This window comes from Glycine soja, chromosome 19, assembly GCF_004193775.1.
Source record: "Glycine soja cultivar W05 chromosome 19, ASM419377v2, whole genome shotgun sequence".
Classification (NCBI taxonomy): Eukaryota; Viridiplantae; Streptophyta; class Magnoliopsida; order Fabales; family Fabaceae; genus Glycine; species Glycine soja.
Window position 1 is genome coordinate 45,218,503 of NC_041020.1, and position 18,634 is coordinate 45,237,136.

The following is an 18,634-nucleotide window of genomic DNA, read 5'->3' on the forward strand; positions in this document are numbered from 1 at the left end:
CTATTAAAGAAGTTTTTTTAACAAAAAAGGAAAAAAATATTAAAAGGTACTCATATTAACATATTTTATCATTGTTTCCAAATGACTTTTAATAAAAAAAAAGTAATTTCGCATGTACAATTTTCAAATTAACATTAACAAGTTAACAAATGATTGATATATGTAATAATGAGTTCAAGTTACTCAAATATATAATAAAAATTTTGATTTTTTTATTCTTAAAAATCGAACTCAAATATTAAGAGATTTACAATTATAACAACTCACAATTATAACCAAACTATTTTTTTCCATAACACCATAAGAATTTTCGTACATTAAAGTGGTATTTTTATTCTATTTCACTCCATCATGTTTCATCTGTTCAAACCATTTCACTCTCCCTTAAACATCCAAATTGACATAGGATTTAAAGATCATGCTGTCATCCATACAAAAATGTGTTGAACAAAGCGGACAAACAACTTTGAATTCGTTAAATTCTATACTTCAGGAACAGAAAGCAAAACGTTAGAAGTCTGCATGGTTAATCACATAGAATTAAGACGCATGGTTAAGCAACTCACCCAGAAACAATAACATAAAAACACACACCAAACCAGTAGCAAGCATTTCCAAACGTGGAAACACAAATAGAGACCTCCCCTTTACACCTTGTCCTTTCCATTCCCTTCCCAAAAGGAGCTTATGTGAGTGCTCCCAGTACATGGACGATGGATGCTCTCCATTATGACATCAGCAATTATGCAACTCATAAGGGGTCCATATTTACTGAAAATCACAATTGCAGAAACATTATGGGAGTACCATTTTTCTTTTTTCAACCTGTCCCTCAGGCAGCAAGCTAAAAGGATCAGATGCCTTTCAACGCCAAGCTTCAGCCAACTCCGTTCTCGAATTTATACGCTCAATAATTGCCATTCCAAGGTTCTTCTCTGCAGCTCCGGTTACTGGAAGCTGAATCACCTTTCTGGAACACTTGTCCGTGTCATAAGTGCTCAACTGAAGGCTTTTGCTCCTGCAAATTTTTGCTTGATCCCCCTTTGTCTGCCCGGTAGCGAGGCCACAGTCTTGAAGTCCAATTGCCAAAGAGCAAATTTGAGATACAAGATTGCAAGGACAACTGTCAACCAGCAACCTATTTCCACTTGAAATATAGTTCTCAGTAGATGCTGGCAAACTTTTGGATTTGGTCGCGGTTTCAGTTTCACAACCATCTTCTGTAAGATGACTAGGGCTTTGTTGAGAAGGCTCTGCAGTGACAAACACTGTATCTTCATCGTCATCGCTACAATCATTTCCATTTTCACTGTCCTCCTTGTCAAGCATTTCTGAATTGCTATGGTTCCCATCATCGTCAAAAGAATTAAGGTCAGGAACAGGATTTGATTTTACAATAGATTCCTCTCTTTCTCTCAATGCCTTCACAACAAGAGTCTTGAGAAAATTCATGACTTGTACTGCATACATCAAAGCAGTCAAAGGATCTGCCATCTGTAAAAGACATGCCAGAAAGAAATGCTGTTATTTCACCATAGATTAATCATAACCACAGACCAGCACTAGAATTTTGTGTAACATACTAGAAACAAGATTAAAGGAACATGCACACACAGACTGGAGTCAATCAGAAATGCTGTTATTGCACCATAACTCAACCATAACCTTTGACAAGACAATATTTTACATGGCAAACTGAAAAAGATTCTAGGAATGCAAGAGACCACTGCTAATTTTATATGGTACTAAAGTGGAAAATTTTCTAATTATTCACCAGAATTAAAAAAAAAATGATTTTCCAAGTTCCCCAGACACTTCTCTAGTTTGAACATATCATGCCATTCTGAGTAAATATTCAACCATCTAAAGGATTGTGTCTTGTTACACACCAAGCACGTGATTTAGAACAATGAGTTTAGACTACAGCTCAAGGGAAAAGTACTCCTCTAACCAGGGTATTGGATGCTCTCTCAAGAAAAGAAAAGCTCAATATTATAATTATGATGCCAAATGTTAACAATGATGGTCTATCTAGAGCAGTGTTATCAATGGTGGATAGCGGAACACGGCAGAAGGCCAAAATTCTGCCATATAAACACACCATTGCGGCCTATGGTGCCGCCACAGCGGGTTTCCCTTTACAAATTGCCTATGGCGGTTGGCAAAAAAACGCCATGCCATTCTGCCATAGCGCCGCCATTTAACAACACTGATCTAGAGACTCAACATAACAAGCTAACCTTATTCTGAATAAGATAATCCAACATACAATAAATTCCTAAAGTAACAAATAATATTGAAACAAAAGACTCAATTTCAAAATTAAAATCCTAAAACTACTAGCCCATTTTACATCAGTATGCTCTCCCAGATTTTCAAAAATATCCAGAACCCTTGTTAAGGGTGAAAAAACTAATAATGTAAATCTTTTTCACCAATTCTTTTGATTCCTTCAATAGAAGACTTTTACATAAATGAAAATATATCAAAATGTTTGTTTCACTCATTGATGTTATATCCAATAAGATGAGTTTGACTGGTATGAACTCAATAACAAAAATTGGGGCTAAGAGCAGAACCGTATACTACATTTACAACAAAAAATGATTTAGTCTTACTTGAGTCATGTTTGGTGCAAAAACCATTGCAATATTACGTGCATTCATCTTGTTCAAGTTTTCCATTTGAGCAACATCTGCCATTAAGTTTATTGCCCAATCTAGCAAAGCAGCTTCTGTTGGAGGAAGAAGCCTCACAAGCTGAGCACATTCTTCTTCTGACTGGGATTGCATCACCTGCTCTGGCAAAAGAGGGTCCAATACTCCAGTTGGTAGTTCTCTAAACCAAGCCTATGAAGGAACAGAAACACAAAAAAATTAATGAAATAATCTCTTTAATATAGCTGCCATAATGAGTTAGTGCCTTAGTGGCCTCTTTAATGCATCCACCACTCAGCCCCATGGTTAAAAAAGGAAAACAATTAACATTAGTGTATTTATTAAATTCACCTAGACAACTTTCAAATAAGAGACCAGACCAAAATCCAACAATCCAAGACCAAATAAATCTCAAAATATATAGGGAAAGAAAAGGAAGAGTAATTTTGAATAGGAAAAATGGTAATACCTTTATGAGACCTGCCAAGCAGTGCACATCAATGCCATCTGGTACTACACCTCTGTTTAATTGTTCCCTCACAAACTCCTCTTGACCATTTTCAGCATTAATTCTGAAGATTCCTTCAGCCTGGATGTATACATTTAAGTTTCAAGTTTCAATTTAAAGATTCAAGCCTAATTTAAATTAAACAATCAATCATACGAAAGGTTTCTGGTCAAATCAGAAGCAAACATGGTAAAATAATAATGTACAAATTGTTTATCCACTAACTCACATTATCTGTTCAAGAAGCATATTAATAATTCAAAACACCTTTAGATTCTCACCAACAAGGCAGGGAAGGACATAGGAGCTAGGATAAATACCTGCAGACCTCCTTGTGCATACAAATGTCTTTGCATTAACAGCAGTATTGTAGGTACACTATTCCCTCTGGCATCAAAAGAAAGCTGCATAGATTCTGTTGAAACTCCAAAAACATTTGCACTGCGAATAGTAAATGAAAATATATCAACATTCAAGAGGATAATACAATTCAGTATGCATCCACTGGACACATAATATGAAGAAAGCACCTAGATCAATGATCTCTCCCTACCTCTCATTTTTCTCATATTTTGTTACGATGAACCAAACCCACTTCAGAAGACTAATTTTGCAAGACAGACAAGTAGCACCTTATCATTATGAATTAAGTACTAACTACAGTTTGTAAATGGATAACATGACAAGCCAGTTGAAAGCTACTCCATTCACTGAAAAATTAGAATTATATGTTGTAGCGAGCCTTCAATAGTATCTATCATTCAATTAAACTCCAAGCTTTTAAAGAGCAAGAGTAGAAAAACAAATCACGGTAGCAGAAACTAGAACAGTAGAAATAGAACCAATTTAAGCACAAACTATTAACTTAAAATCTCAATTAGGAAACAAGAAGCAACAAAATTCCATGCCATTAGTTAAGCATCAGATATGAATTTCAAAATTATATATAACACAAGTTCAATCAATTAAACTCTAGACAGGGGAAAAAATGGAAACATTAACACGGATTTCCAAGAAAACACCCTTTTCAGAACCAAACCTCATTAAAAAAAAAAAAGCACGATTCCAATGGCAACAAAATTCGAAGAAAGATGAAATTTTGAAGAAACCCCAAGATTCCTCAAGAACCTACCTAGCGCTGGGAGGTCTCCTGGGAACTTCGGGTTCGAACTCAACAGGCAAACCGAGAAAGCCATGGAAGCGATCAAAGGTGACATGTGCCACGTGTCTCACATTGGAAGGCCACCCAATCTCCATGGAAGAAGAAGAAGAAGAAGAAGAAGAAGTTGTAGTGGTGCTGCACCCAATCAAAGATTTCCTGAACGTAGCAATCAAAAGGGTCAAAATAGAAAGCTGATCCCTCTCCCTTTCCCTTTCTTTCTCTTCTTCTTCTTCAATTTCCACCCTTTGATCTTCCACAGTGGGAGGAGCGTTAATAAGGGAAATTGGGTGCGACCCATCATTGGGTGTGAGACTACCACATGGACGACGCGAACAGCTTGAGGATGAAGGCAACTGAAGCACTTCCGTCATATTTTTAATAACAATATTAACAACAATAATATATTTATTATTATTGTTGTTGTTATTATTGGTATTATTCTTCTTGTTGTTCTTCACCAAGAAAAGGCAAGATTTTGGTGGATTAGAGTTTCCTTCAAGAAAAGGGTCTCGGAAGGTGAGACGTGACTATCATTACTGTGCCTTCGGAGATGATTCATGTCATATGAGAGAAAAGGAAAAGAATGAGATGGTTGTTGAAAATGGTTAGGGTGAACACAACCGGAGATGAATGAGAGAGAAACAATTGTGTGTATATGTAATGTATAATAATGTAATAATTATTATTGTTTATTTATGTTTGTTCAGTATTATTTTGGAGGTGGCACTGGTAGTGTGGCAGGCGTTGCTTTCCACCTCACACCTTTCCAATCTGGTACTAAATTAATAATTCAACTCTTGAGTCCTATCTAATTTTCTTTCCAAGTTTTTTTATTCTTCTCAGATTCACTTCCAAAGATGACCCAAGTCCAGAACAACCTCTAAGTCTAACCTCTTTTTTTTTAGGTAAAAGTCTAACTTAATATACCGATATTTTATCTTTGTTTTTTTTAGGGAGATATTTTAGCTTTGATAATTAGTATATTAATTCAAGAATCAACGTATAATACGATTACATTTGAAATTAGGATAGAAATACGCTGATAGCATTTTCAGTAAATAGGGTATGACTTTTTGCAATGTGATGTAATCACATATGGTCAAGTGGTTTGGAATCAAATTTGCAGCATGAATTCTCATTCTCTCCATGTTTATAAGTGTGTATTTTGATTTTACTGATTTTGAGTGCAAATTTAATTTTAGATAAAATTTTACTTGTTTGATTTTACATTTGACAATAGATCAATATTAATTTTAGGTTTAAAATTAATTATGAATTGAAGTAATTTTGAATAAATTTTGCATTGGATTAAAAATGTATATTTAATTTTACTCCTAACTTATTTTTATAATAAAAGAACTAAAAATATCTAAACATAAATCACATAATTTTAAAATTAATGTTATAAAATTAATTTTGTTAATATTCAGTCAAACACATGTTAAGAAACAATAAGAAATAGCTTTTGTATCAATTGAACTTACTTTTTTAATTGATGTGGTATGTTAATATTATTTTAAACATGTTGTAAGTTTATTAATTTAAAAGTTATATTTGTTATAATTTATAATTTGTTACAATAAATGTGAGAAAAATGAGTTATTTGACACGAGTTGCATGTTATACATGCAGAACAATAACATAACTCAGTTCAATTTGGATGTCTAAGATGAAGTTCAAACTTAATAAAAATAAAAAGTTTGATTGGTTTTGTGTGGTAAGCCCAGGTTAAACCATAATTGAATTGGGTTAAAAATAAAAAGGTTCATGTTTAATTTGGACTCAAATTTAAAAGTTTCAATCCTAAGTTTCATCACACAAATTTAAGTCAACTCGTGAATCTGGCCAAATTTAGCACCACATGAAAAAAAAAGTAGTCTCTTTTTTTCAATAATAATCGGAGTATCTTTCTTATTCTTTAATAATGTGCTAACGATATTTAATTGCTTTTTTCGATATGTGAGTTTTAGACCAATTCTAAGTGCAGCATTTTGCTTGGGTGAATTTAATTCAAACCTAATCGACTCTTGTTGCAAAATTAATGCCAACTTCTCTACAGCAGCAAAAATGAATGTTTCGTTTTGACGTAGGCCAGCAGAAGAGGGTGGCGTGGTGTATTAGTAGTTATTAGTCTCTTAATTTGTGTGTCCATTTCAAAGAGAATGACAAGCATTACTCACAAGGAGACCAATCTAAAGTCCAAAACCCAAGATGATGAATCCATGATCATGACATGTGAGAATAAGACATCAGAGGTGTACACTAACCATTCGCTAATGGCTTCGCTGCCCTATCCATCCCCAACTTTTTCAGTGAATTGTCACTTTTCCTCCCCTTTATTTTTTTCTCTGCTTGGGACCTGTGTTTGATTATTATGCATGCTTTTTGGAGGGGTCATTTGACTGTACATGTTTAAGAATCACTGTGCATATAGCCATATAGTCTTTGTCTTACTAAACTACCTAAACAAATAATGAAATGGTGGTCCACATGGCACGCCACCATATAACATTTCGAGGTTAAATCATCTAAAGAAACTCTTTAATATTGTCTCCACGTGTCAATAACTTCGTTGTCATTGTTGCAATGTTAGGGCCATTGTTAGCGGAAGAAAATTAAAAAAAGACAAGGTATTAAGGTTTAGCGACATCATCTAATGAGGGCCTTTCAAACTTGGAAAAGTTAAAATGTAGCAGCTTATAACCATCTTAAGAATAAGATTACTATCACATTCATATTTACTAGCTATGTTGCTTTAAATATGTACTTCTTAATATGTTTAACAGCGTGACTTATTGGATAAAAGTATTATTTTTTCCAGGTGTTATTCCGTGTTTCTTTAATTGAAAGGAAGAGAACTATCATTGGAATTGAATTTCTTTAGTATTGTCTTTTTTTTTTTCCACTCTATCATAAACTTAATTATTAAATTTTTAAATAAATTGAAAATAATTTATACGATTCATATATTATTTTTTAAATCTTAAATGAATTCTCTGCAAGTTTTGCTAACTTTCACACAACATAAAATATCGTTTTCAGATCAGGGTGGCCCACTTAATGGTGATTTATTGTCGCAACTCCGATCTCTCATCTCAGACTCCACAAATTTGTTCTAAAACTACTTACGATACAGCCACGGTGCCACCGGTTGCGGGATCATCTCACAACCAACCACACATAGTGATTCTCATCAACACTGCATCAACAACCTTGCATTGGCTTCGGAAACCACCACACACGGCACCACCGTTTGCTGGATCGTCGTCAAGGAACACCACCACCGTCTGCTGGAGACGATTTCCAACGATGGCATGCGGTGGTTGGCTGCGAATGAAGGTCGAGCAAATCTGGACGCAATCGGAGAGATCTTGACATCTCCATAGCCAAAGCTAATCTGTTCCAAGGGGAGAGAGAAGATATCTTAGAATAAAGATCTCAAGTGACAACATCCTGTTTACTAAGGTGGTTGGAAGCAAGGGTTGCCAAGGAGAGATTTGTGGAAGCAATAGTTGATAATAGTTTATGTAAATTTGACCTATCGAAAAAGATTAATTTAATGAGTTAAAGCTGTGGTTCATTTTGGACCATTTGAATTAATGACGTTGTTTCCAATAACAAATTAGATATAAAGTTACAATTTTAATCTGCATTATCAAAATAATTTGTGACTTCCGCTGACCTCTTTTTGTTTTTTGTCATTTAATTTAATTGTTGTTTTCCACAATATATGTACTTAATTTCAAGTTAATTCATTTTTCTAAGGAGATCTAAAATGCCTCGTGTGGATGCTCATAAAAGGCTATATCTAAAAATTCTTATTGTTTAATTGTTTTACCTTTACAATTTAGTTACTCCTTTGCACTCATATATTAAAAAATGATATTGTATATTAGACTAAAATAGAAGTAAATCTAATTAATTTTATTCTATTTAATATGATCATTCATATAGATGCATTTTTTTAGGTATATGCACTGAATATATAATGAATTCTTTATTTATTTATTGGATTCTCTTTTACTCTTTTTTTCACTACAAAATATGTTTCTATTTCGATATTTTTTTTTTAATTTTAATTTTATTTTCAATGATTTCTTTTTAGTAAATTTCAATAAAAAATATTTTAAAAATAATCTTATTTTGTACTTGATATTAGAAAAATTAAATAATATCAATTAACTTAATTAATGTAAAATTAATTATTTTAGTTTATACATGAGTTTAGAGGGAATATTATGAATGCAATATATTTGTTGATGCACAGTTTCATTATTTTGAATATTAAAGAAATTGACATTGTATATAATTATCCCTATCTCTCACTTACGTTTTATTTTTTGGTATATACACATCTCAAAAATACATCCCAAAATCAAAAGAGATAATATTTTGTTGTCTCGTTTTGATATTCAGTAAACATTTTATTGTCAATGTATCATAATCATAATAGAATTAGAAATAATGTTTTCATTACTTTAGCATAGAATAGGACAAGAAGCAATCTGCCTAATGAATTTGCTTGAGAAAAGCAGCATCCAGCTGTCGATGACATGGTAGATTTTTTTTTAATAATTTGGAAGTATAATTCTCACCAAACACGTACCACCATTTATAGTGTTTAGAAACACATTTGGTATTGTTGAACGTAGATTAATGTAACTAATAGTTACTTTTGTATTGTTTTTAATGTGATTTATACTAAACGTAGATCTTGGATGGGAAACCAAACAGGTAAAAGCAGCAACTGAGATTTGAGGAGAAAGAAATGAAATGTAGAGAAACATATATATTTTTTTCTTGCTAATAGGTAATGCTGTATATTGAAACCTAATGAATGTTGTGAAGCTAGTCATGGACTTGTTTCTTAACGGATATATAATGCTAAAGTAAAGATACTTCATGGCTCCATAGGAGTCTAATAACAACATATACCTCTCTCCCGTTGCATAAAGTGAAAAAAGGAGACTGCTAGCACAAGCTTCTGTGCAGATTCCGCGAAAATGGCTTATGTGACAATTTATACAACTTTAACTCTATTATTGGTAACTTGCATGCTCTACATAAGGCTCCTAAGGTCCTACCCCGCTACAGCATTATTCATTCTTTCTACAAACCAAGTAAACAACTAAAATATAATTCTAACAAAGCTTGCAATTGAATTAAAGAATATATGATTGCATTGATATTGTTCAGCCTTTTAGTTCTAAAGTTATACTTCTGTATACACTTAATGTGCACTCTTTATTTTGGTTTTGTTTGTAATCAATATTTCATAATGGTATAACCATTTCTCTTCAATTATCTGTTTGCCTAGTAGTGGTCTCCATGCCAATAAAATACTAGAACCCAAGTCTCATGGTCAATTCACTTTTATCATATATATATATATATATATATATATATATATATATATATATATATAAGTAAAAATAACTATTTTTTACATAAAATAAAAAGTTAGTTATATCATTTAATTTTATTAATTTCAAGTAAAAAAATAAAATTATTCTTAAAATATTATTCATTGAACTTAATGTTATGAATAAAAAAATAACCATTGGTAATAGAATTACAATTAAATAAATAATATTATAAGTAATTAATATTTATTTATATTTAAGTCCAAATCTTTGTTTATATTTAAGTCTGAATGGAGATATAATAGGATAAGAGAGGCACGGTGCCTCTCTATATATTTTAGATTTTAAATAAAATAATAATAGAAGAAAAAAAAGTTAAAAAGTAAAAAACAAAATAACAGAAGAAGAAGAATGAGAAGTGAGATATGATTATTAGATGAGAATAGTGAAATTTTAAAACTTTTGTTGATGTGAATTATGCAAACTCTGAAGAGTAAGTGTGTGTGGACACTCTGGTAAGCTTAGTTTAAAACTTTTGAACGCTAAAAATGAGCAAATGAGTTTACGTTATTGAGACTTGGTGAACAGGGTGACGGCGATGCACACAGTTCCAAGTTAAGTAGAAGATGAATAACAAGAACACTTTCGTTTCCTTACGTTTCATTTCCCTTACAAACTCATGTTCGAAAATGTAACATGGCGACAGTAAGGGAAACAATGATTTCCATTTTATATTACATCAGTTTTTCTATTAAGCTAGATTTATGTCTATAGAAGTTCTTTATTTAACATTTATTGAAATTGCATAATTATAAATTTCAATTTTTAACATTATTTTATCATATAAAATTTAAAAAATAAATAATATATGTCTTCAAAATGTAAATGTTTTATATGTTGTTGTTGATATTCAATAATAAACTATTATATGCGGTAAATTTATTTAATTAAAATAATCACTTCAAAATTCATATTGATAATAAATTTCTGATTTTGATAATGTTTTAAATAGTGATATGGTATTGTGTGGAAATTTATTTGTTTTTTTAACAATATCTGTCTTTTTTTTTTTAACAACTTTTCAATGTGAGAATTTTTTTTACAACGTTAACACATGACAATCTGAACAAAACTTAGATTATTGATTAAAGTAAAATAACTATGAATAAGTTCATCTACAGGTCAGTAATATTTTTATAATTTTAACTATAAAAAGCAGATGAATAATTAAATTAATATTTTTAAAACAGATAAGAAAATCTAGATAATTAGATTAATCCATTGGTCCAAAATGAAAGAAAATCACCAAAATCATCACATTTAAAGTAACTGAATCCAAATCCAAGTTCAACTCACAAGCTGCCTACCTTATGTAATATAATATTTGATGGGACCATAATAATCTATCGGACTAATCTTTTTATTTTGTCCATTGGTTAATGATCGCATTTTATACTATTGTATTTTCATAAATACTCATTCTCTTGCATGATGTACAATAGTATTGTTTCAAAAATAATTTTGTTTGCTACTTACTTAGTTGTGAAAGGATGACCAATGGCAAAAAATTGTATCCTTCTTGTGTCCTTGGCAGTCCTTTAATAAGATTGGCCGTCTATCTGTCTTGTTGTTGTTTACACAGAAGGTGTCCGTGGTTCGACAAGCTAGGGAGTAAGTGTGCGTATGACTGTATACTTAAAATTAAAATGTAGTAAAAATATAAGTGCAATATAATATTGATGGTAGAGGAAGAAACAAAGTTGTGATTTTAGAATTGGGACGAATGTCATTTATAAACATGAAAATCATCAAAAGTTGAGTGGTTCACGTACTCCGCAACATGAATTGGTTAGTTCAATTAGCATGCATTATTCTCAACCTAACTTGATCATTCAGATTTTGTTCCGTTTCTCAACTTTCACTCTTCCTCTTAGAGTCGTAATCACAACTTTCACTCTTCCTCTTAGAGTCGTAATCACAACAATTCAACAAATAAGAAAACCATCAATATCATGTAGACATTCATAATTCACGGAGGGCACACATTTATAGCAATTAATTAACTAAAAACTGAATGGCCAATGAAATTACTTTCATTCTTTCTAATTCACCTCACACAACGACCCACATTCCACACACTCTAAACGTTTAAAGCCACTCTTTTAATGATATAAATGTTAAGTTTTTAATCATTAATAGTAACATTAATTAGTAAGTAATAAATTATTTTTCCATCGAATTGAAAGATCTATTATTTTCAATGATAGAAGGAAGTTTTTAATTGATAGTAGTTTTTTATCTGTAAAAAAATCGATAGTATTTTTAATTAAAAAGAACAAGGAAAAAAAAAACATGGTTGTATATATCAATGGTGGATCTACCTTTGGAGGTGTCCCACAAGGTTTATTTTGTTACTTAATATATTTTATATCTTTTATTTTTGTTCCCATAAAAAATTAGAACAAATTGATAAAATTTATCACTTCAACTTGCTAATTTTTATAGTATTCACAATTAAAAAAATCATGTAACATTTTTAAAATATGAAAATGTGGAAAGAGTAATTATAATTTGTAAAAAAATACACTTATTTTTTATAATATTTTTCAATACAATACACAATGGAAAATTTACGAGTATAATTTTGTATATTTTTTTTGCATACAACTATAATTGTATCATTATACTATATTAATATAAAATTCCAGGAATGCTCGACTTCTATTGATATCTCTACCCTCAGAAACACTCACATGTCCTTTTATTTTATTGTTCCGCATGTCTATATCAAATAGAAAGGTGTTATGATTAAAAAATAAAAAATATAGGGAGAACATCTAATAATTCTCTCACCTATGCTCAAAGTTACTCCATCATCCCACCTATTGTTCTCTTTGACATTATATCCAATGCAAAATTCTGAGTTTTAGCAAGGAAAACCTTCCTTAAGAAAAAAAAAAAAAATAAAGTAGGAAAATCTTACAAACTCCAATTCATCCAAAAAGGGTAGTGCACCTGAGCATGCACCTGTCATCCTTCATTGTAACATTAGTTTGAGAACTTTTGTGTCTGCATTGACACCAGTTGCTTACCTCCTTCATCTTTTCTAAAAATCAAAATTCACCTCCTTTATCTTTTCTAAAAATCAAAATTCACGGGCTCTTAAGTTTGGCCAGTTGGAATTCCATCAATTTCAAAGCCAACAATTACATTGCATTAATAGATTAAGCAGAAATAAATTTGACAGAAAATAACCATCACCAAAAAGAAGCAAACCAAGCAAACCAAATAAGAACAGTGTATGTTATCTTAGATCTGAAGCAGGGTAAGAAAAATCAAATTCAATGCCCATAATGAACTAATAAAGATTGCAATGAGCTCCATCATTTTTTGCAACTCCATGCTTCTTCTGGGACAGAAGACTACATCCATTCAACCACTCATCACAAACAATATTATTGAAGTGTAAAGATCAGTTTTTTCTACAAGCCTCTATTACAACATACAATATACATCATCAAAGTGAACTACAGTTGGGAAAATAAATAGACAAGCATTTATATTTGTTTGTTCTCTTGTTTACTGTGATTTGATGTATCTTACTGTGATTTGATGTATCTTCTGTGAGTAATAACAAATATTAGTGTTTGGAAACCTGTTTGTATCAATGCAAACAGGGATTCACTCTCCAAAACACTCAAATAGGAATCAATCAAGCTTTTTTATCTATTCCATTAAGTAATCAACTGCAAACCAAACACACAATATGATTCCTTAGACAAACCCTAAGTTTAGACTTTAGAGCATAGAGAGGAAGAGAACACTAAATGCAATATAAAAAGAGAAAAAAATCGGCTAAAAGGGATATACGTAAACATTTCGATTGAGTCTAGTCACAGCCATCACACTAAAACACTATAGGTATCCTTCCCGAACAATTTAGCCCGAAGAACCCAAATGAGTGGCCAACATGACCCTCTTCTTAAGATCCACAATTACATGTGACTCTCCATAGCTACATTGTTCAAATACACAACCGTTAAAACCAGGAAATACTCATATAAATGTTTACAACAAACAGAAATCAAGTCCTATTCACGGGTTCAAGCGCCTCAACAGTGACCACACTATTTCCTCTAATTACCTGCAATAAGAGGAAAAAATTATCAATTTCAAATCCATGTTCATGCTCTATTAACTGCAATATCTTAACAACTTAAATTTAAAAGACAATGCAAAAGAATAGGACTCACCACCATCCCTATGTCATTTTTCTCATTGCCATTCACTTCCACAGTGTTGTCAACAACTAAATTCATAAACTGGTCAAAGCCACGGAGAGTACCAACAACCATGCGATTTGCGTTCAGCTTGACTGCAAGAAAACAGCAAGCATTTCAGTATAATCTTCTCACAAATAATGTAAGAAAATCATTGTCTAAGAAACAATACAAAACTTGAGATATCAGATATTCATAACATAAACCCTAAAGTAAAAAAATACCCGTTGAATCAACAACCAGGCTAAGACATGCTCCACTCCACTCAACTATTTCCATCAAATAAAATCAAAACTGCTTAACAACACTGAACTCTACGCGAAAGTAAAAATACAAGGATAGTGAAAATTGGAGTTTAAGAATATTTCCAGGCCCTAACAAAACAACACCCACACTCCAGCTCGAAAAAACTAATGGGTTTTTTTTATATAAAAAAAAACACGAACACGTTCAGATACAGATAAGAGAAGCAACAAATAGAGAATCAGACTTACTCTGAAGCTTCTTATCCATGTACCTGCCCGAATCCCCAAAACAAAAAAGATAATTACAGATCAATCCACAGCAGTGTAACAGAACATGAAAAATATGAAAAATTAAAATAAAATAAAATAGAAGTGAAAAATGAAAGGTACACTTACTTCTTCAAATCCGGTGGTTGCCCTGACCTGCTCATGGTGGAAGAAGAGATCACAGAAGGACGAACGAAGAAAATTTGGTTTCGAAGTGGCAAAAGCAAAACCTCAACTACGCTCACCCCAGCCCTATCTTCGGAGGCTAAATTTTATAGTTTAAAGCCAAGCCCAGGAAGGGAAACTCGGTTGCTCAAAGGCCCATGGATCGGATGGCCTTAGTCACGGACCAAAATACGGGAAAACCTAAATTAATATCGGGGGCTCGTTTATTTAAACTTTTAAAAAAGTTACTTTGAAATTATGTATAAAAGATATTTTTTTAGATTTTATATAAAATACAAACTATTGTTCATCAATTATAAAAAAAAATTAAAGTTCCGATTGATTTATTCTTTTAAAATTAATCAAATTTACTTTTCAAAACAATCAAAAGTCTTTTTTTTTTAATTTTGATTTTCATAAAAATTTAAATAAATCAATTAAAAATTAAAAAAAAAAAGAAAAAAGTGGATTTTTATTATCAAAACAAAATAAATGATTCCATATTAGTATTATCAAAACCATAATGGTCATTGACTCAATAAGACTATTGAGTTAATGGGTCACTAGTTAAATCAACAAATCACTAATAAATTGTACAAATTAGTATACATTAAAATAAATATATTTATAAAGATAATATTTTCCTAAAAAAAAATAGGTTTATGTAAATGAAAATAAAATTATCTAAATAATATTTTCTTATACTAGCAGTATAATTTACTAGAAGAAAGTTTACTTGTTTACGGTCATATAGTTCGTCCAAATATGTATAGTTCTGAGAGTGCATTATCAATCATGGGCCAAGAGAATACCATCAATGTGAATGTAATCAATACACATTTGTGACATTGCCTCAGTCAATTTGTCACCACTGAACAACAAATTGATGCCTGGTCTTCCACACACTTGTCTTTGTGTTAAAGGCTTTCACATTTCACTTCCATAGTCAACACATCTCTTCTTATTATTGACTTAGACAAAGCCGTCTCTAACCCTTTGCAGTCTTCCGTACAAGTCTTGGTGTTTACGGTAATAGTTTGTTTGGTGAGTTGGTGGTAGATAATGATGTATCAAAATATATTCTATGGTCAAAAAAGAAATATAAATGTGAGGATGTCGATGATTCCGAGGATATTCTTCATTGCGTTTATGAAAACGCTAATAAAAAAAGCTTCACATTAGCTCCATCAACTTCGTGGTTACTTCACAATGACAATGACATGATCAATTATTTATTTTTTTTCATTTTTGTCGTTACTGGATTCGAGTTATGAAGTTCTAGAATATTGGTTTTTTAAAGCATCCCTTGTATATTCAAGCTAAAAAAACCTTGATTCATTACTGAAACATTATAATAAGTTAAATAATTATGTTCGTTGAATGGTCACTTGGCTTTACTTAAATTCAGATTAAACGTGAAGAGCGATCCTGGGTGTAGCTTGCACGTATAAAAATGTAAATTTCGAATTCGAGAGAGGTGGAGGGCACTGTCATTGATGTAGGTATAGGAATCTAAAAATCAAATTATTATAAGCCATTTGTAATTTTAAACATTAAACATGCGAAATGGACCAGTAGTCAATACGCCGGCAGTAGTATAATACTGTTCTATTATTTTTAACGAACAAATGTCAGATGTTTAGTTAGAAGTTAGAACATGTTAGCAATATCAATATTTTTAGCCACAATCAACCAATTGATTGGCGCCATTGCATTGGCTTGTATACTTTGGCCAATGGCTACCCAACAAATGTGAAATTGAAACCACCCCAACTATATTATGCTATTTTTTTTTTTTATTGTGTCGTACATTATGCATGTTTGCTTTTGGTACTTTCCAAGTTTTTACTATTAGTATTATGAACTATCGCCATTTATTTTCAACTACAATGATTAGGTCAGGCTTAGCCATGAGCCACTTCAAGATAACTGAAAGTTATTGGAATATAAAAATTGAGATTACTTTTCCACATTCAAAGTATTCAATTCAACTCTCCTCAATTCAAAAGTAAGAAACTACTCCTTAATTTCATTTTTATAATAAATCCCTCTCATACTCTAATTAGCCGATTATCTTACTCAAATATAATCATATAAATCATCCCTTCACCTTGCACAATAGCTAGTTCTTCTACATAGCTTTCTTCCTATATACATATTTGTATCCTTAATCATCCTTAAACAACATGTTGGGGAAAAAGATGGTATTATTCAAGAAACTGGCAAAAAAGGTGAAGGGTGTACGTGGAATTGACCCTGACCCTTACCCTGCACATCACGAGTGTTTGCTCAAGGAATATGAAGAAGAATGTGCCATTAACACACCCCCAACTGGGTTTTTTGCACTTTATGTTGGGGAAGAGCGTCAAAGATACGTGGTTCCGACACGCTACCTTTCTCACCCGTTATTCAAGATGCTGTTGGAGAAGGCTTACAATGAGTTTGGATTTTCGCAAAGGAATGGCCTTGTAGTTCCATGCAGTGTTTCCACATTTCAGGAGGTGGTGAATGCTATAGAATGCAACAACGACAAGTTTGACTTAGGAAAGATTTTTGCAGAATTTGTTTGATGCGCATAAAACACAAGATATTTCATTTTTTGCTATAGTCTGATAACTATAGCGTCTTTGGTGGGTTTTTTTTTTCTAGCTATAATGTATCCCACACACATGTAGTGCACGACACTCCAGATAGGTAGCTTTTAACTTCAAATGAAGTTATTATAGCAAGCAGATTCAATTAGAATAGATCTGACCTATAAAGTAGCGATTTAGTGAACTTTCAGCATTTGTTTATCTTTATAGAGTTTGCCTTTAACTAGCTTCCATTATGTGGTCATCCAAGAGTTGAGGCTTGCAGAGACAGAAACCTTCGCTTGTGTATGATTTTATTTGTTTCTTCGTTGAAAATTGCGTTGTATTTATATCTTGCTTTTATGATTCTGGGGAGATTCAACAGATCTCGTAGAATCTACACCAAAGGTAGAATTTTGAACAGACGAGTATGATGCATGAATTGCGTTGTATTTGTTTCTTTCACTTTTTTCTTTCTTTCAAAATCCGTGCTAAGTGCATGAGTTGCAATGCTAGTTAATTTCATATAACAATTCTACATAACCAAGGCTAGAGGCCAACACATATACAGTATTTTGGAAAAAAATGATGCAGATGCATGCTTCCTACTTTTATTTAATAATTCTGCAAACAACCAGAGCCAGCGGTAGAGTTCCTGGAATATGCCCTGCCACTCACAGACCAGAATTGGAAGAGAAAGACAGATTACGTGAGGTTTGGTATGCTCACTCACTAAAATAAGGGACATTTTTACAAACACCTACTGCATTAAGCGTCATGATTTTCTTCAAAGTTAGTTTAATGATTTGTATTTAACTGCTCTACCAAATACTTTAACTAGTTTAATCCAAATTCATCAAATCTTTCACGTGAGGACTAGATATCAAGTCATGTTCCAACTTTATTATAAATAAACTAGTTAGGAGGCAGAAAAAAAAATCTCCCTCATTTCTTAACAGTTCAATGATAAGCGGGGTAAAACAATAGGACTGTAGAACATAAATGCCCCCAACAGACACGAAAATCACTTTAATAGAAAACAGTTGCATATTGTCCCACACCTATCTCCAATGGGTTGATTATTTTAATTAAATATGAGAGAGTTGGAGAGGGAAAACATTATGTTATAGTCGTTTTCGTATCATACTTCGAGACATAAATACGGAAAGAAAAAAGGTGTTTAAAATACATAGCAGAATAAATAGAATTGTATGTGTTAATGAACTCTTAAAACATAATAATTTTCTTTAATAATATGAAGGTTTCATATTTAGTTACACGCACGAGATAACAAAACAGATTTGTGCTGAGATCGAAATAACTATCTTATCTTTTAATCCATTTTAATCATTTAGCAATTTGAAATTATAAATAATAATTGGTTAAGTCCAACTTATGTGTAACAACTTTTCAA

General features: G+C 31.9%; 3 protein-coding genes across 4 annotated transcripts; 1 reads left to right on the forward strand and 2 right to left on the reverse strand.

Annotated features, from left to right (window-relative positions):
- Positions 1-408: 408 nt before the first annotated feature.
- LOC114400320 (rho GTPase-activating protein 5-like) lies at positions 409-5,079 on the reverse strand. Its single transcript, XM_028362731.1, has 5 exons — positions 4,298-5,079; positions 3,486-3,606; positions 3,127-3,246; positions 2,619-2,849; positions 409-1,494 (listed from the first exon to the last, which is right to left on the reverse strand). The coding sequence occupies exons 1-5, from the start codon at positions 4,696-4,698 to the stop codon at positions 865-867; spliced, it is 1,503 nt and encodes a 500-aa protein (XP_028218532.1). The 5' UTR covers positions 4,699-5,079; the 3' UTR covers positions 409-864.
- Positions 5,080-13,519: 8,440 nt separating this feature from the next.
- LOC114399041 (probable small nuclear ribonucleoprotein G) lies at positions 13,520-14,763 on the reverse strand. Of its 2 annotated transcripts, XM_028361139.1 has the most exons (4): positions 14,612-14,763; positions 14,465-14,487; positions 13,944-14,065; positions 13,520-13,834 (listed from the first exon to the last, which is right to left on the reverse strand). In XM_028361139.1, exons 1-4 carry the CDS (start codon positions 14,644-14,646, stop codon positions 13,775-13,777), a joined length of 240 nt encoding a protein of 79 aa, XP_028216940.1. In that variant the 5' UTR covers positions 14,647-14,763; the 3' UTR covers positions 13,520-13,774. The 2 variants fall into 2 exon arrangements, with proteins under 2 accessions (XP_028216940.1, XP_028216941.1); XM_028361140.1 differs by lacking the exon at positions 14,465-14,487 and having other exon boundaries at positions 14,612-14,743.
- A 1,949-nt stretch (positions 14,764-16,712) lies between these two features.
- LOC114399860 (auxin-responsive protein SAUR23-like) lies at positions 16,713-17,595 on the forward strand. Its single transcript, XM_028362076.1, has one exon. It carries the CDS (start codon positions 16,834-16,836, stop codon positions 17,215-17,217), a length of 384 nt encoding a protein of 127 aa, XP_028217877.1. The 5' UTR covers positions 16,713-16,833; the 3' UTR covers positions 17,218-17,595.
- The last annotated feature ends 1,039 nt before the right edge of the window (positions 17,596-18,634 follow it).

What these genes read in the sequence shown, in the direction of transcription:
- LOC114400320 (XM_028362731.1), bottom strand. Translation starts at nt 4,698, where the DNA reads ATGACGGAAGTGCTTCAGTTGCCTTCATCCTCAAGCTGTTCGCGTCGT. An exon ending in ATGCACAAGGAGGTCTGCAG is followed by an intron (nt 3,247 to 3,485) that starts GTATTTATCCTA and finishes GTATACATCCAG; the next exon opens with GCTGAAGGAATCTTCAGAAT. An exon ending in TTGCACCAAACATGACTCAA is followed by an intron (nt 1,495 to 2,618) that starts GTAAGACTAAAT and finishes TGTCTTTTACAG; the next exon opens with ATGGCAGATCCTTTGACTGC.
- LOC114399041 (XM_028361139.1), bottom strand. Translation starts at nt 14,646, where the DNA reads ATGAGCAGGTCAGGGCAACCACCGGATTTGAAGAA. An exon ending in CATGGATAAGAAGCTTCAGA is followed by an intron (nt 14,066 to 14,464) that starts GTAAGTCTGATT and finishes GTTTTCTTGCAG; the next exon opens with TCAAGCTGAACGCAAATCGC. An exon ending in AAAATGACATAGGGATGGTG is followed by an intron (nt 13,835 to 13,943) that starts GTGAGTCCTATT and finishes CTCTTATTGCAG; the next exon opens with GTAATTAGAGGAAATAGTGT.
- LOC114399860 (XM_028362076.1), top strand. Translation starts at nt 16,834, where the DNA reads ATGTTGGGGAAAAAGATGGTATTATTCAAGAAACTGGCAAAAAAGGTG.